The 17194-nt window shown below is 50.3% G+C and overlaps 1 protein-coding gene across 1 annotated transcript in view; it reads left to right on the top strand.

Moving 5' to 3' along the window:
* LOC138447897 (afadin- and alpha-actinin-binding protein-like) overlaps positions 1-17194 on the top strand; it is a 149535-nt gene that overhangs the window by 65335 nt on the left and 67006 nt on the right. The window contains exons 2-3 of the mRNA XM_069604400.1: positions 10351-10543; positions 15431-15557. Coding sequence (XP_069460501.1) covers positions 10351-10543; positions 15431-15557 — 320 coding nt within the window. The remainder of the gene's footprint in view (positions 1-10350; positions 10544-15430; positions 15558-17194) is intronic.

Raw genomic sequence — 17194 nt, 5'->3', positions numbered from 1 at the left:
AAGTCAAGTAGCGATTTCTGTGCCCTACTCGTTCGCAGTTAATCCAATTGTCTCATTCTATCCGTTACCTTACTCTAATTAGCCTTCTTTATCTCCACTTCTCTTTGAGCATCGCTCAGATCGGCCTATAAGTCTTTTTCTAGTCTTTGTCTTTGGGCCTTTGTGCATTGAGAGAGTTAATTTCCCCCCTAAGCACCGCCTTAAAGGCGTCCCAAACTACATCCAGGGGTGCCCCTTGTGTGATTATTTCAAAGTAAGTTTTGGTTTTGTCCCTCAGTGTTCCCGCGCTGCTTTGTCGTGCAGCACTTCCCTAGGCATTTTCCATACCCACATTGAGCTGTTTGACGTCGTCTCTCAGCTGCAACCGCATGGGGACGCGGTCCAACAGGGAGATCGGGTCTACTCTTACCTCCATGAAGGCCCGTAACACCCCTGGGGTTCCCCACATTTAATCCATCCTAGAGTATGTGCAGTGAACATGAGAGAAACATGTGTATCCTACCTGGTCTCCGTTTCTTGCTCTCCACAGGTCTTAGTGCTAACTCAGAACTTTTCCTTCAGGGTGCTAGATGGACCGTTCCCCCTAATAGGCCCTTTCCTGCTCCTATCTTTGTTGGGTCCCAGGCCAAATGAAAGTCTCCTGTCAGTAAGACCTCTCCTTCCGCAAAGCCTTCCAGTTTACTCAGGACCTCAAACTGAAATGCCTCCTGTCCCGTGTTGGGAGCATATATACTGCCTATCGTAAACCTCCTACCCTCCAGACGAATTTGAATAAATAAATATCTGCCGTTGGGATCACCTATGGTGCGAATTAACTTGGCTCCCAGTGAATGTCTAAGGCCTATTAAGACTCCAGCTGTTCTGTTTTTGGCATTTGCCTGATAGATTTGTGTGAACTGATGTAAGCGCAATCTAAAACTGTCCTCCCTTTTGAAGTGTGTCTCTTATAGCAAAATATCTGCTGCCCCCTTTTAAATTGCACCTCCAATTTCTTCCACTTCCTAGGGGTGTTTAGGCCCCGAATATTATGTGAAAGTGCTCTGTGGCTTTCTCCCTGCCGTGGTGCAATCTCCTTCAGACCCCTTCCCACTGTTCATCCCGCATGATGCCTCGTGTGTCGGCCCGGCATTCCCCTATGCCGTTTCCACTCCACGTCTGGTAGGCGTTTTTTATGGCTTTGGTTTGACTTATGGTCGCTTTGCATCTCCTTGGTCTGCCATCTTCTAGGCATTTGACACTGCATTCCCCTTTACCTATCCCCACGCCCCATTTCTTTCCCCCTGCCCCTCCCATGCCCAACCCTGCCCTTCCTCGTCCGGTCTAGGCACCGTATCCTGCGATACATCCCTAATATCTTGGGAACCGGCCCATGTTTTACCTGGTGAATTTAAGGTTGGGTACCCTTCTGTGGATCCAAGTGGTCCCCTCACAGGTCCTCCGCCCGGCCTGTGTAGTCGGCTGATAATCCTCTTCCACCATTCCATCATTCAGCTTTCTATTACTTGCCTCCCCCGTTTTTGCTTCCCATTAGATCTTTTCCAGGCAGGCCCGTGTTATTTCCCTCCGTGTATCCTTGCTTTTGACCTTATCAGTCTTCTTCCCCTCTGTTTTGTTAGGGGGCGTTTCAGTTTCTCCTTTTTTCCCTGTTGTGGTGGACCAATCCCAGGACCTTATCCTCTGTCGGGAAGCCCCTCACCTATCCTCTCTGGGGTCCATCTCCTCCTCCATTCCCAGGACTGAGACCTTCGGAGCCTGTAGTGGCCCTCTGTTGCTTCCCGTCCCAGGTAAACGTGAAGTCAGATAGAAATGTCCACTTGTATTGAATCTTCGTGTCCGAGTGCCTATGTCACAGGGCTCAGTCATATGGTTGCCGTTACATCCTGCAACAGAAGGACTTTGAACCATTTATTGAGCTGGTGGTCTGTCCCGTGGCAGCATGGAGGATTTTTCCTTTGACTTCGTAGGAGGCCAGTGCTGCCAGTACATCTCTTGGTCTGTCACCCGGTCCCACTTTTCTGGGTCCCACCCTGTCGATGCGATCAATATGAATTTCCTCTGGAGAGGCTTTGGTTATAAGGGTGGCAAAGCATTGTTGAATTAATGCCTTTAAGTCTGCGTCTACATGTCTCTGCCAAGCCTTTGGTCCTAATATTCAACCTTCTTGATCAACTTTTGAGATCTTCGGACTAGATTTCCAGGTTGTGCATTGCGAGCAATTTGGTCCAGCAATTCTGAGTTCTGCCGGAAGTGGCTAGAGTTCAGATAGGCCCTGTTCCATAGTGTCCACCCTCTTGCCCACGGTATTGATCTCTTCCCTAACCTCTTCCAGGGAGCTTTTTAACTCTTCCTGTAAGTTCATTTGCTACTGGAACGATTCCAACATCTCTTCTTCCATGCCCTTGAGGCATCCCTGCAGGTCCTCTTTGGTACGTGTCATGCCTCCGTGCTCCTGTAGGTCTTTGGCCTTCTTATGTTGATGTCCTGTGTCGTTTGCAGGGACTTGCCGGGTTTTCTGCCAGCACCTTTCCAGTTGGCCCCTTTTCGAGTCCTTATTAGCTCCTAGTAATGCTGGAGTCTGCGTCACTTTTGGCATCTGAGTAAGTTGCGGGGCTGCGTGCAGGCTTGCCGTGTGTGCTGTGCCTGCAAATTGTAGCCTCCTGCCCCGCCTTGAAGTACTGTCCAGTGAGGATGCGCTTGGCCCCGTCAGTTTGCAAGTTTGCGGTTAATGTTGAAATAGCGGGTCGTGTGTCCGCTTTCGGGGTGATTAGATGTATAATCCTCTACAGTCTCCCTTTGGCTAGTTTCTAGCCGGGGGTCACGTTGTGCTTCACTGCACTGGACATGTCCTGTAGAGAGTCAATATATTGACTTTCCCCACCCGCACCCCGTTGTCTCGCCTGCTGGGGGATCTCATCTTTTGCTGTCCCCTCTCCACTTCCTCATCTCGGCTCTTGCTTAGTGTTGTGTTAAGGCTCTGCCTCTCGTGTTTTCCTTGATGTGGGACCCCCAATGTGAGTGCCGCCGGCGTCCGCGCCTGCAAATGTCATGTGGGGGAGGGGTGGGAGGGTGGGGATGCTTGTATGCTGCTGATATATTGTAACTGTGCTGGCCTGTGCCTTGGTGGGGGCCGGCCGGCTTGCTTGCCCCTATGCCTTCCTGCACCTCCCTTATGATTTCCTGAGTAAATTGGATCTTTCGATTAATGGCACAAAATTTTGATGCTGAATAAAAATGGGGGAGAAAAATGCGGATGCTCCAGGGGGGGGGGGTCCAGCTTTGGAGGTGGTTAACATGTATACGTACTTGGGTTCGTGCATTTATGATCTCAAGGGTAGCAATCCACCAGACGCAGAAGTAAGGTCAAAGTTATTGGCAGCAACTAGTCCGCTTATCCAATTTGACTAGAAGTTTGGGAGGTTTTCGTTACCATCTGTAATGAAGTTGTTTAAACAGAAAATTGTTCCTAAACTGATTTTTGGGGCTCAAACTAGGGAAGATGGAGTCTGTTGGACAAGGTTGAAAGCTGGTTGCGGAGAAGTGTTGCGTTTACCGTCCTCGGTCCCAGTAGCAGGAATACTGTTTGGGTTGGAGCAACTCCCAATTCAGACGGTAATTGACTGGGGCAGGTTGCAGTTATATGCTGGTTATGTTTCTCCGTATAATGCCTCGTTTTTTGCCCATCTTGTGGATAAAGGGTAACTGTGGGGTTTTGGGGGACTGGGGTGGTGTATGCAGACTCTTGTAATCTTCAACACGCACACTGTCCACAAACCCCAACAAAGTGAAGCACAAGTTATTTAGACATGTGTGACTACAGTTTAGGGCTGGCTTGGTGGAGGGAGGACTGATGTTTTAGCGATCATTTTACTTGGGTGATAAAGAACTATAACATTCTAACGCCACATTTTAGGCAGCACCCGTCTAGAGAATTCAGGTTTAACATTTTGAGATTTAAATTGAATGTGTTGGCCACAATGGAGGTATTGGGGATTAGAAAAAGGTCCTAAGGGGGGAAAGCTGACGCTGATATTGTGCCCTAGAGGCTAAAACTTTAAAGCACTTGAGTCTGTAGTGCCCGGCTTGCCCTCCTTGTGGTCGAGAATAACTGATCTGCGCCCTAGTGTATCAGATGAGGACTTATGGACTAGAATCCTAAACACAAATGAAATGTCCTTGTCTATAAGACTGTTCGAATTTTTGGACATCGTTTTAAATGAGTAGAAAGGAATCTTTCATCTACTTTGCTCCTTTTAGAAGTGTGTATTTGTCTTGGAGTTAGAATTGTAATAATCATAACAATTGTGTTTAAAGATGTAAAGTTTTTAAGATGTAAACATGATTGATTATATGTAATCTTTGATGCAATAAGATGTGTGGAAAGTTCAGTTTTGTACTAAAACACACAATAAAAGTGTGGAGTTGACATGGCCCCAGTCTCCTGAAATCCAATAATAGAATCTATACATATACACTTTGCCCCGTCCATGTTCTCTACATCCCTGTTCAAACCAGCTATATTCCAAGAAACTACCTGCACCTAGTTCCTCGGCAAAACTCCCTCCCTACAAGCAACGACGCTACCTAAAACTTGATCATCACGAAATGGGGGGATTCAGCCGTGTGAGGGGGTTCAGTCATTCTCCCCAGAACAGTCATCCTGAGTTCTTGGATGGAATATTGGAGACAGCCAGTGTAGAGTGGACTATATTGGATCAAGTGCACTACTCACTAGTGCTGGGAAAAGAGACCAAGATATTTCACGTAAAGACTAAGAACCTCCTTGTAATACATTGGTTGGATTACCAACAGGTACTGGAATTTGACTCTTGAGGGTTGGGGCACATGATCTTGTAGATTGTAATGTGCAGAAGAGTTGGTTAGTTCCGACCGATCCCAGAACGGGAGAAACCGCCTGGCCCAGGCTTCCAGATAACGGAAGATACCCACTAGGGCCTGGCTCTTGGATCCTCCTCGCATTACCTGCACAAATCCTTTTTTGAAGTGTAGGTGAGCAGTCAATCGTAATTTCCTAGTCTTTGGGGGAAGAGACCACTGCCCCATAAGCAGGAGTCCATCCTATAGCAGATCCGAGGTCGGAATCACTTTGCAGAGGTCTCCTCCAGGGGAATATGCTAACAGATTACAAGCTATGATGATAGCAGCAACCCCTCTTCCCTCTCGGCCAGGGCGACCTTGCTCACTAAGCGATTATTTGCCTCATGTTTTTTTAGCAGCTTTGGTAAGTAAATAAGAACAAGGCCTCTTGGTGCTAAGAAGCAAGCCTTTTTTAATCGGATCCCATTTTCCAAATGGGAGCGACTGGGAGGCGGTGCTCCTGGGCGGGGGGTGGCGTCTCTATTCTCACTCTGACTTTTGATATTTTATCCACTGGTCCCCCATGTGTTTCGATCTCCACTTGGGGTAATTCTCCTTGGTACCAATAAGGCAATTCTCTCGGCCGGGTCAGAATGAAGTTCTTCTGTTGGCTCCTTACTGGTTAGTTTTCGGCTGTTCTCATCAGTGAGGGTTTAATTCGGGTTTGAGCTTCATCACCACAGAGCCGAGGTGACTGCAATTTCGAGCAAGAATCCTCACTCCCCCCTGCACAGTCAAGTTCCTTGTTGCCCCCTGTCCTTCGGTCCGGTGATGGTGTTCACTCCCCTATAATTACGCCCATGATGATCATAGGGGAGAGAAAGGGGTGTTTGTCCCCCCAACTTTCATGGCACTCCATTTTGTCCCCATTCATTTGGCTGGGGCACCTTTTTTCAGATGTCCTGTCCCCTCCCAACATTTTCAGCAAGTTACTCCACTTCTGATAGTCCAGCTATATTAGGACTATCTAAGTTAATCAAAGGGTTGCATCTATTCGAGTATTCAATACAGGCTCTGGAGAGAAGGCAACTAGATCCAAGGACTCAGGCTCACCGAGCAATTAGCGGAACTTGCTAGGATCAGGTATTTGTTGCCTTCCTGCTTCTTGCCTGCACACGTTCCATTCTACTGGGATGTTGTAACTTTTCCCGTTCCTTTGTGCCGAACAAGTAGCTATCTCGTGACGAGGTCGAATTTTAGCCACATCTGCAAGAGCCAGCAGGGAGGCTTTGGGGTTGTTAAAATATGGGCTAGTATCTTCTTATCCCCATGAAAAATGGTGGGCTTGGGTAACGACGCACACCCACCATTGAGAGCCCCCACCAGTATGATCTGGTTGAGACCCTGATGTTCTAAGCTTATCTACATTTAGAATAGCACAGCTGGAGGTGTGCTCGCCCACTTCACACCGGGAGATGTGCATTTTGAAAGGGCTCCTGTGTAGGTTCAATATCGTGCGACAAGGAGGCGATCGCATCGATAATCGCATTGGCTTCGTCACTGTGGGCTGCGTGAAGGTATCGTGAAGCAAGACCCAGACAACAGTCTTAGGTTTCAAACTAAAGCACTTTATTAAATCAAATGGCAGGATGGTTGCCCTATGCTAAGGTGGGATTTCCCTATCAGAATACATCGAAGGAAAGTCTGACTCCAATAGTCCCACTTGAAAGTCTGTCTGTGTGCACAACTTAGACTTGCTCTCACCATTCAGACTAACAGTGTGTAGGGATCTTAATAAGCAAAGAAGGAAAGCTCAATGCAAAGTTTGGTGCTTCTGCCAGCGCTCTGCCCTCTTTCCCCAGGTATAAGATGGGCCCAGAAAAGTCTCAAGATTACCTCTCTCGAGCTTCAAGCAACACAGTTCAAGATAATCAGGGTTCCTTCCCCAAATCCCATGCAACACACATCCAAACAAAAACGGGTCTTGAGACCTCGCTCTCAAGACAACGTGAACCGGTTTTTCAGACTCGGGGCTCCCTTCCCCAGGACTTCAACGTCACCTTTAGGACTTGTCTTAGTTCATTCTACCAGTTGCTTTCCCAGTATTCTCGTTCTTCAGTATTCAGGGTTCACGGGTCTAGGTGCAGTTGCCAGACCACATGGTGCACCCATTACTGGTCACACAACCAGGATCCCTGGGCTCGTCAGCCCCCTGCCGGTTCCTGCTCCTGTGCAGCAAGGTATTTCTGCTTCAGGTCTTTAGGTCGGCCTCCTGGCCCTGTGTATACAGTTCCACACTTCTTGGCTTTCTCTGGTGAGCCTTTTTGTTTCTACTTAATGTTATAATGTTAGGTTTCGCATGTAAATTGCTTAATGGTTATAATATATTCTGGATGAGTGGCTCCCTTGTTTTTATAGTTCAAATTAATGTTTGAGATGCATTCTTGTTGAATGTAAGTTTGCTTTTGATATGCTTTGGAGCATCACTGTGCCTGCGTGTCCCTCCGATACTCACCAGCGGTCTGCTCTCTCCTGGCGGCTCTCGTTTCACCTCCGCTTCGGGAGCTGGGAAACTCTGCCGTCACGAGCACTACTCGCCTGCTGGATGCTTCTTTCTTCGCTCCCGTTCTCCTGCTTTCTAGTGGACGTGGACGGTGTCCTCTGTAATCCTGGTCTGCCAGCGTCCTGGTTCAGCTTCCAGTCCCCCCCCTATCGCCCCAGGCTGCCTCCTCGTAGTGCGGGTCCCCTGCAGGTCTTTGCCACGCCGGCCTCCTTGCTTCTCCCTGGGCTGTTTGCAGGCTCTCTCTTTATGTACCTGTAGCCTTCTAACAGGCTGCAGGTGTGCCTAGTGAATTAGATCTGTCTGACATAATTAGGAAGGGATGCTTGATCTTCCCAATACTCTGGAGGCATCTTCTTTGTCCCAGTACCCAAGTGGTTAAAAACAGGTAGTGCTCATTCCGCTTAGTCTCCTCTTCCTCGTCACAGTACTATCACATGTCACATTCGGGGAAGTGAGGGCAACGGGCATATATTGGCTCATGAAGGTTGGGGTACGGTCAGGTTGGTTGTTGGTAGGCAAGGGGGGGAGCCATGTCTCTCCCAAGAGCACCCCAGTCCCCACAGAGCCTCCAGGCAGGTGATTCTCCCTTGCTTGTCCACCCCCAGGGTTAGGATCCAAGCAATGGCCTTTCCATGAGGAATAGGAGTGTGAATACCCTCGGGGTTCTTCCAGCTGCAACACCACAGATCTTTTCCAGCCTTTGCATCAGTGGGAGGTTTTGTTGCCTTCTGTTGGTGGTTTCCGCTACTATAGAGGGAAGAGACTGGGACTGTAGGCACACCCTCAACACCAGACACCACCCAACGTCCCCTCCCTCAGCAAGTACACCACACAAGACTGTTGGAACCAACCGAGCCAGAGTTCCTAACAGCGCGGACGAGGCACGCCCGATAGCTCAAGGGGCAGTAAGTCAGTTTCTCCCCCTCCCTTCCACCCCCTAATCTGCGACTGATCAACACGCACCTGAGGTAGCTGGCAGTTAATGGCAAGATCAATCCTTCCAAAGTACGTTTCTTTCCAATAGGCCCGAGCTGTCCAAATGAGGCCCTCCGGCCTGCGCCTGGGCGCAACTTGCGCAACATGAGCCCCTGAGCTGGTCCCCAGAGGCTGAAGGCTCGCCTTTCCTAGACGGAGTCACAGGAATGCTGTGCTGGGGGGCAAGGCTACATGCAGGGACGTCATTTAGGGGTCGCCTTTTTTTTATTTTTTTTTTTTGTAATGCAAGCTCATGGCCGTGGCCAGCACCATGTGGCTCTTTACTTCTGGAGTGGCGCTGGCTTTCTTGTTCAGGACCCTTAAAAAAAAAAAAGAAGAAAATCAGTGCCACAAGTTTAACACTTTCAGCACTGACCCTAAATAAGAAAGAATAGGAATACCAAATAATGTGTCTTTCTGGAATTCTATACAATAATTGCTAGACTCATTAAAGGTTTATTTCAGGCACACTTCAGGGGGTGAGTCACTGATTTAATCTGTTCTTAAATGACTCAACTCAGCCTTTCATCCTTCTGAGGTTGATAAATGGGTACCAACACAGGTTGGGTGATATTGTATGTATATTTCTTCTATGTAAAGCGTTTAAGCGTAAGTGCTATATAATAACACATCATCATTTGGTCATGGACCTCTGCTTGCATTCACAGTAATTTGGTAATATGGGCCTATACACACTGATCTTAAAGATACATGTGGCGATCCCTTCTTGTATGACATGTACATCACATTATAGTGATATCGTAACCATATTTTTTGTAGTGTACAATGCTATGTGATGCCACTTCCTGTTTAGTCAACCGGTGAAAGGTCGCTTTCCATCGCATCCCGCGATATCATTTCAGGGTGGGGTTAAATAACATCCCTTCCTGTGATGTCACAGGGGTCAAGTGTCATGTGATGTCACTTCTGATACCCCTGGCATTTTGGTGAAATGACCTCCCTGGCCACATGGAGGGCTCCCCCCCCCCCCCCCACCCAGGGAACACGTGAACCCACAAGTTCATAATCCGCACAGGAGGTGTGCAGGCGGCGCAAGGTCACCCGTGGCGTGAAATCAGGCCGCCACTGGGGCCCTTTGGGACAGGGGTAGCTGACGGCTCACAGCCGAGATGGGGCAGGGAGGCGCCGCACACTTCTTTGTCGCTCTCCCGGAGCCGCGCTAATGTGATCTTGTTCCAAATTAAACCTAGGTTATATTTTTAATTAAAATAAAATGTGTCTTAAACGTTTTTGGAGGTCAGCGTCTCTGAAGTGTATGGAAACTATACATGTGGTGCTTGGTGCCGGCGCCTTAGGCCTAGCGGCCATATTGTGTTTCTTGGGCAGAATATTGGGAGGACAATAGAGACAGTAGCCAGTGCCTGTCTGTGAAGATGAATTTGCTTGGTGATTCCAGTTGGGAATAAACTATGGAGGCGGAATGTCTGTGTTCTAGGGATGGTGGATGAGTTCCAGGCATTACAACTGTCATGTTCTGATTGGGGGGGGGGATGGGTTGATGTGCTATGTTCGGATGTCCTTTGCTTTGAGGGTGTACTGAGGCTGCCCAGATGTTCTGACCTCCTTCACTATGGGGGTTTGGGGAGGGGGGGTTGATGTCCTATGTTCGGATGTCCTTTGCTTTGAGGGTGTACTGAGGCTGCCCAGATGTTCTGACCTCCTTCACTATGGGGGTTTGGGGAGGGGGGGTTGATGTGCTATGTTCGGATGTCCTTTGCTTTGAGGGTGCACTGAGGCTGCCCAGATGTTCTGACCTCCTTCACTATGGGGGTTTGGGGGTGGGTGGATAGATGTGCTATGTTCGGATGTCATTTGCTTTGAGGGTGTACTGAGGCTGCCCAGATGTTCTGACCTCCTTCACTATGGGGGTTGGGGGTGGGGGAATTGATGTGCTATGTTCGGATGTCCTTTGCTTTGAGGGTGTACTGAGGCTGCCTCAGATGTTCTGACTTGGAACTCTCCTCTTTGTCTGGCAGGAAAATTGAAGAAGCAACGATCCAAACCCTCGCAGACCTGGAGAAGCAGATGCTGGAACTCATGCTGGAGAACCTGGAACTCAAGCAAGCCCGGGAACGGCTGAGCAATGAGGTGGAGGTTCTGTACCGGCGGCTGAGCCCTCTCCGCCTCACCAGCAGCCATGACCACCAGCGCTACAGCCCCAGCCAGAGTGTGAGTGAGCCCTGCCGCTTCCTCAGAGGCACCCCTGGAGTACTGATGCTAGACTCTGCCTCGCGTCTCCTATGGTGGGGGGGGGCAACCACACTGCCCCAAGCTCTTTCCCATTTGCCTCCCCACTGGGGACCTCTTCCCTTGCGTGCCTCCATCCGCAACTTGCCTCCTCTCCTCCCGGAAGCTTTACAGTGTGAAGAATTCTTTTAAATCCCGAGTCTGTAAGAGTGCGCGAGGGTAGGGTGCTGGTTGGGACACGAGTAGAGAAGGACCTTGGTATAGCGGAGCTCCTGCGTGCGTGTCAATGGTTTGCAGACGCAAGGACACCAGAAGACGTGTGCTTCACCTGTGCTAATGTGGGGCAAGCACACGTGACTGACTTGCCCCCTAAAGGGGCCGAGGCTGTAGGTCTAGATCAACTTCTGGGTTAAACTCCTCTTCAGAAAGCCATTACCTCTGAAGCTGTTACTCAGTCAAAGAGCAACCAGAGTTTTATTGTTTAAATGGAAAGGTTTGAACAGACAAAGGCCGAGTAGGGGGAGGAGGGGGGGGCAAGAGGGCACATTTTAAACTGATGCCCTATTTCCTTTCTGGCTCGGTCCAGATGTGATGCTCTTAAGCAGAGTTGCAAGGGTGAGCCCAAGATCGTAGACACTCCTGTAGATCCTAGATCCTAGACTCTCCTGTAGATCCTACACTCTCCTGTAGATCCTATGTTCTCCTGTAGATTCTAGATCCTAGACTCTCCTCTAGATCCTAGACTCTCCTGTAGATCCTAGACTCTCCTGTAGATTCTAGATCCTAGACTCTCCTCTAGATACTAGACTCCTGTAGATCCTAGACTCCAGACTCTCCTGTAGACCCCTAGACTCTCCTGTAGACCCCTAGACTCTCCTGTAGACCCTAGACTCTCCTGTAGACCCTAGACTCTCCTGTAGATCCTAGACCCTAGACTCTCCTCTAGATCCTAGACCCTAGACTCTCCTCTAGATCCTAGACTCACCTCTAGATCCTAGACCCTCCTGTAGATCCTATGTTCTCCTATAGATCGTAGACTCTCCTGTAGAACCTACTCTCCTGTAGAACCTAGACCCTAGACACTCCTGTAGACCCTAGACTCTCCTGTAGACCCTAGACACTCCTGTAGATCCTAGACTCTCCTGTAGATCCTAGACTCTCCTGTAGACCCTAGACTCTCCTGTAGACCCTAGACTCTCCTGTAGACCCTAGACTCTCCTGTAGACCCTAGACTCTCCTGTAGACCCTAGACTCTCCTGTAGATCCTAGACTCTCCTGTAGATCCTAGACTCCAGACTCTCCTGTAGACCCCTAGACTCTCCTGTAGACCCCTAGACTCTCCTGTAGACCCCTAGACTCTCCTGTAGACCCCTAGACTCTCCTGTAGACCCCTAGACTCTCCTGTAGACCCCTAGACTCTCCTGTAGACCCTAGACTCTCCTGTAGACCCTAGACTCTCCTGTAGACCCTAGACTCTCCTGTAGACCCTAGACTCTCCTGTAGACCCTAGACTCTCCTGTAGATCCTAGACCCTAGACTCTCCTCTAGATCCTAGACTCACCTCTAGATCCTAGACCCTCCTGTAGATCCTATGTTCTCCTATAGATCGTAGACTCTCCTGTAGAACCTAGACTCTCCTGTAGAACCTAGACTCTCCTGTAGAACCTAGACCCTAGACACTCCTGTAGACCCTAGACTCTCCTGTAGACCCTAGACTCTCCTGTAGACCCTAGACTCTCCTGTAGACCCTAGACTCTCCTGTAGACGCTAGACTCTCCTGTAGACGCTAGACTCTCCTGTAGACGCTAGATCCTAGACTCTCCTGTAGACCCTAGACCCTAGACTCTCCTCTAGACCCTAGACTCTCCTCTAGATCCTAGACTCTAGACTCTCCTGTAGATCCTAGACTCTCCTGTAGATCCTAGACTCTCCTGTAGATCCTAGACCCTAGACTCTCCTCTAGACCCTAGACTCTCCTGTAGATCCTAGACCCTAGACTCTCCTGTAGATCCTAGACCCTAGACTCTCCTGTATATCCTAGACCCTAGACTCTCCTGTAGATCCTAGACTCTCCTGTAGATCCTAGACCCTAGACTCTCCTGTAGATCCTAGACCCTAGACTCTCCTGTAGACCCTAGACTCTCCTGTAGATCCTAGACTCTCCTGTAGATCCTAGACTCTCCTGTAGATCCTAGACTCTCCTGTAGATCCTAGACTCTAGAGACTCCTGTAGACCCTAGAGACTCCTGTAGACGCTAGACTCTCCTGTAGACGCTAGATCCTAGACTCTCCTGTAGACCCTAGACTCTCCTCTAGACCCTAGACTCTCCTCTAGACCCTAGACTCTCCTCTAGACCCTAGACTCTCCTGTAGACCCTAGACTCTCCTGTATACCCTAGACTCTCCTGTAGACCCTAGACTCTCCTGTAGACCCTAGACTCTCCTGTAGACCCTAGACTCTCCTGTAGATCCTAGACCCTAGAGACTCTCCTGTAGATCCTAGACCCTCCTGTAGATCCTAGACCCTAGACTCTCCTCTAGATCCTAGACCCTAGACTCTCCTCTAGATCCTAGACTCACCTCTAGATCCTAGACCCTCCTGTAGATCCTATGTTCTCCTATAGATCGTAGACTCTCCTGTAGAACCTAGACTCTCCTGTAGAACCTAGACCCTAGACACTCCTGTAGACCCTAGACTCTCCTGTAGACCCTAGACTCTCCTGTAGACCCTAGACTCTCCTGTATATCCTAGACTCTCCTGTAGATCCTAGACTCTCCTGTAGATCCTAGACTCTCCTGTAGATCCTAGACTCTAGAGACTCCTGTAGACCCTAGAGACTCCTGTAGACGCTAGACTCTCCTGTAGACGCTAGATCCTAGACTCTCCTGTAGACCCTAGACTCTCCTCTAGACCCTAGACTCTCCTGTAGACCCTAGACTCTCCTGTAGACCCTAGACTCTCCTGTATATCCTAGACTCTCCTGTAGACCCTAGACTCTCCTGTAGACCCTAGACTCTCCTGTAGATCCTAGACTCTCCTGTAGATCCTAGACTCTCCTGTAGATCCTAGACCCTAGAGACTCTCCTGTAGATCCTAGACCCTCCTGTAGATCCTAGACCCTAGACTCTCCTCTAGATCCTAGACCCTAGACTCTCCTCTAGATCCTAGACTCACCTCTAGATCCTAGACCCTCCTGTAGATCCTATGTTCTCCTATAGATCGTAGACTCTCCTGTAGAACCTAGACTCTCCTGTAGAACCTAGACCCTAGACACTCCTGTAGACCCTAGACTCTCCTGTAGACCCTAGACTCTCCTGTAGACCCTAGACTCTCCTGTAGATCCTAGACTCTCCTGTAGATCCTAGACTCTCCTGTAGATCCTAGACTCTCCTGTAGATCCTAGACTCTCCTGTAGATCCTAGACACTCCTGTAGATCCTAGACACTCCTGTAGACGCTAGACTCTCCTGTAGACGCTAGATCCTAGACTCTCCTGTAGACGCTAGATCCTAGACTCTCCTGTAGACCCTAGATCCTAGACTCTCCTGTAGACCCTAGATCCTAGACTCTCCTCTAGATCCTAGACTCTAGACTCTCCTCTAGATCCTAGACTCTAGACTCTCCTCTAGACCCTAGACTCTCCTCTAGACCCTAGACTCTCCTCTAGACCCTAGACTCTCCTCTAGATCCTAGACTCTAGACTCTCCTGTAGACCCTAGACTCTCCTGTAGATCCTAGACCCTAGACTCTCCTGTAGATCCTAGACTCTCCTGTAGATCCTAGACTCTCCTGTAGATCCTAGACTCTCCTGTAGATCCTAGACCCTAGAGACTCCTGTAGACCCTAGAGACTCCTGTAGACCCTAGAGACTCCTGTAGACCCTAGACTCTCCTGTAGATGCTAGAGACTCCTGTAAATACTAGATTAGAAGTGGAGTCGCACACTTCTCCTTCCCTTACAGGTCTGCTGCCTGCTTTAGCCCCGTAAGGCTGGGTATGGAAAGGCTCTTGGATGAGACTCCCCTAAAACATTGAGGTCACTAGGATGCTGTCCAGGGCTTCCTGACTGCAGCCACTCTGCGGTGAAGGGTATGGTCCAGGCAAGAGTCGGACCTTTCACGTTCATCTAGAAAAAAGCCAAGAGGTTATGTTTCGATTTTGTCAGGAAAGCCTCACCTGCAACAAGGTGAGGACGGCACCTTTGGTTCCTTCAGTTGAGGGAAGGCAAGGAAGCCTCATGAAGCACGGCGAGGACAGCACCTTTGGTTCCTTAAGTTGAGGGAAGGCCAGGAAGCCTCATGAAACACAGCAAGGACAGCACCTTTGGTTCCTTCAGTTGAGGGAAGGCAAGGAAGCCTCATGAAACACGGCGAGAACAGCACCTTTGGTTCCTTCAGTTGAGGGAAGGCAAGGAAGCCTCATGAAACACGGTGAGGACAGCTGCCCTCTGCACCTCTACTACCAACCCCAAGGTGTCTTGCCACCCCGAATCTTGATTCCTTGCTTGCTGTCTTGACATCCTCATGCCGCCCCTCTGTCACCGGCCCCCGCTGCCAAGGTGGTACTGCCTTTGTGCAGCCACCTCTTGTGAAGCCTGCCTCTGGCCCCCATACCTCCCACCCCCACCACACCACTCTTTGGCCAAGCAGTCACTGGTCTCAACCCCCTTCCTTTATGCGCACCCCGTAGGTTGCTGATCCACCCATGGCGCGTCCGCTCTTCATGCACCGTGCCCCCCCCCCCTCTCACACCCCCCCGGGTCTGCTAGTCTGCTTGCATAGCTCTTGGATTGCTCCGTTAATGTAAATGACACTTCTTCGGGAGAGCCCAGGGTTGAGACTGTCTGTGTTGCCCCTCCCCCACACCCTAGGACTTCGAGAACCGGAAACTTCGAGGGGAAGAGAGGCCTGCTGAAGGGGTGCAGGACACACAGGTCAATAATCTCCGCAACAAGTGGGGGAAACTGAGGCGGCACCTGGAGAAGCTGCAGGCGCAAGGTAGGCCCCCCATGTTCTGTGTATGTGTGAGGGTGCAGCATTGCCTTGGTGTATGTGTGAGGGTGCAGCATTGCCTTGGTGTGGGTGTACGTCTGAGGATGCAGCATTGCCTTTGTTGTGGGTGTACGTCTGAGGATGCAGCATTGCCTTGGTGTGGGTGTACGTCTGAGGATGCAGCATTGCCTTGGTGTGGGTGTACGTCTGAGGGTGCAGCATTGCCTTGGTGTGGGTATACGTCTGAGGATGCAGCATTGCCTTGGTGTGGGTGTACGTCTGAGGGTGCAGCATTGCCTTGGTGTGGGTGTACGTCTGAGGGTGCAGCATTGCCTTGGTGTGGGTGTACGTCTGAGGGTGCAGCATTGCCTTGGTGTATGTGTGAGGGTGCAGCATTGCCATGGTGTATGTCGGAGGGTGCAGCATTGCCTTGGTGTGTGGGTGTATGTCGGAGGGTACAGCATTGCCTTGGTGTGTGGGTGTGTGTTGGAGGGTGCAGCATTGCCTTGGTGTGGGTGTACGTCTGAGGGTGCAGTATTGCCTTGGTGGAGGGGTATGTGGCATGGGTGAATGTCTGACGGTGCAGCATTGCCTTGGTGTATGTGTGAGGGTGCAGCATTGCCTTGGTGTGGGTGTACGTCTGAGGGTGCAGCATTGCCATGGTGTATGTGTGAGGGTGCAGCATTGCCTTGGTGTGGGTGTATGTGTGAGGGTGCAGCATTGCCTTGGTGTGGGTGTACGTCTGAGGGTGCAGCATTGCCATGGTGTATGTGTGAGGGTGCAGCATTGCCTTGGTGTGGGTGTATGTGTGAGGGTGCAGCATTGCCTTGGTGTGGGTGTATGTCTGAGGGTGCAGCATTGCCTTGGTGTGGGTGTATGTCTGAGGGTGCAGCATTGCCTTGGTGTGGGTGTATGTCTGAGGGTGCAGCATTGCCTTGGTGTGGGTGTATGTCTGAGGGTGCAGCATTGCCTTGGTGTGGGTGTATGTCTGAGGGTGCAGCATTGCCTTGGTGTGGGTGTATGTGAGGGTGCAACATTGCCTTGGTGTGGGTGTACGTCTGAGGGTGCAACATTGCCTTGGTGTGGGTGTACGTCTGAGGGTGCAGCATTGCCATGGTGTATGTGTACGTCTGAGGGTGCAGCATTGCCTTGGGTGTATGTCTGAGGGTGCAGCATTGCCTTGGTGTGTGGGTGTATGTCTGAAGGTGCAGCATTGCCTTGGTGTGGGTGTATGTGTGAGGGTGCAGCATTGCCATGGTGTATGTGTGAGGGTGCAGCATTGCCATGGTGTATGTGTGAGGGTGCAGCATTGCCTTGGTGTATGTGTGAGGGTGCAGCATTGCCTTGGTGTGGGTGCACGTTTGAGGGTGCAGCATTGCCTTGGTGTATGTGTGAGGGTGCAGCATTGACTTGGTGTATGTGTGAGGGTGCAGCATTGCCTTGGTGTGTGGGTGTATGTCTGAGGGTGCAGCATTGCCATGGTGTAAGTGTGAGGGTGCAGCATTGCCTTGGGTGTACGTCTGAGGGTGCAGCATTGCCTTGGGTGTATGTCTGAGGGTGCAGCATTGCCTGGGTGTATGTCTGAGGGTGCAGCATTGCCTTGGTGTGGGTGTCTGTCTGAGGGTGCAGTATTGCCTTGTTGG

Source organism: Ambystoma mexicanum, chromosome 3q (genome assembly GCF_040938575.1).
Source record: "Ambystoma mexicanum isolate Mex_15411 chromosome 3q, UKY_AmexF1_1, whole genome shotgun sequence".
In the NCBI taxonomy this organism is placed as follows: domain Eukaryota; kingdom Metazoa; phylum Chordata; class Amphibia; order Caudata; family Ambystomatidae; genus Ambystoma; species Ambystoma mexicanum.
This window is presented reverse-complemented; position numbering and strand designations above follow the sequence as displayed.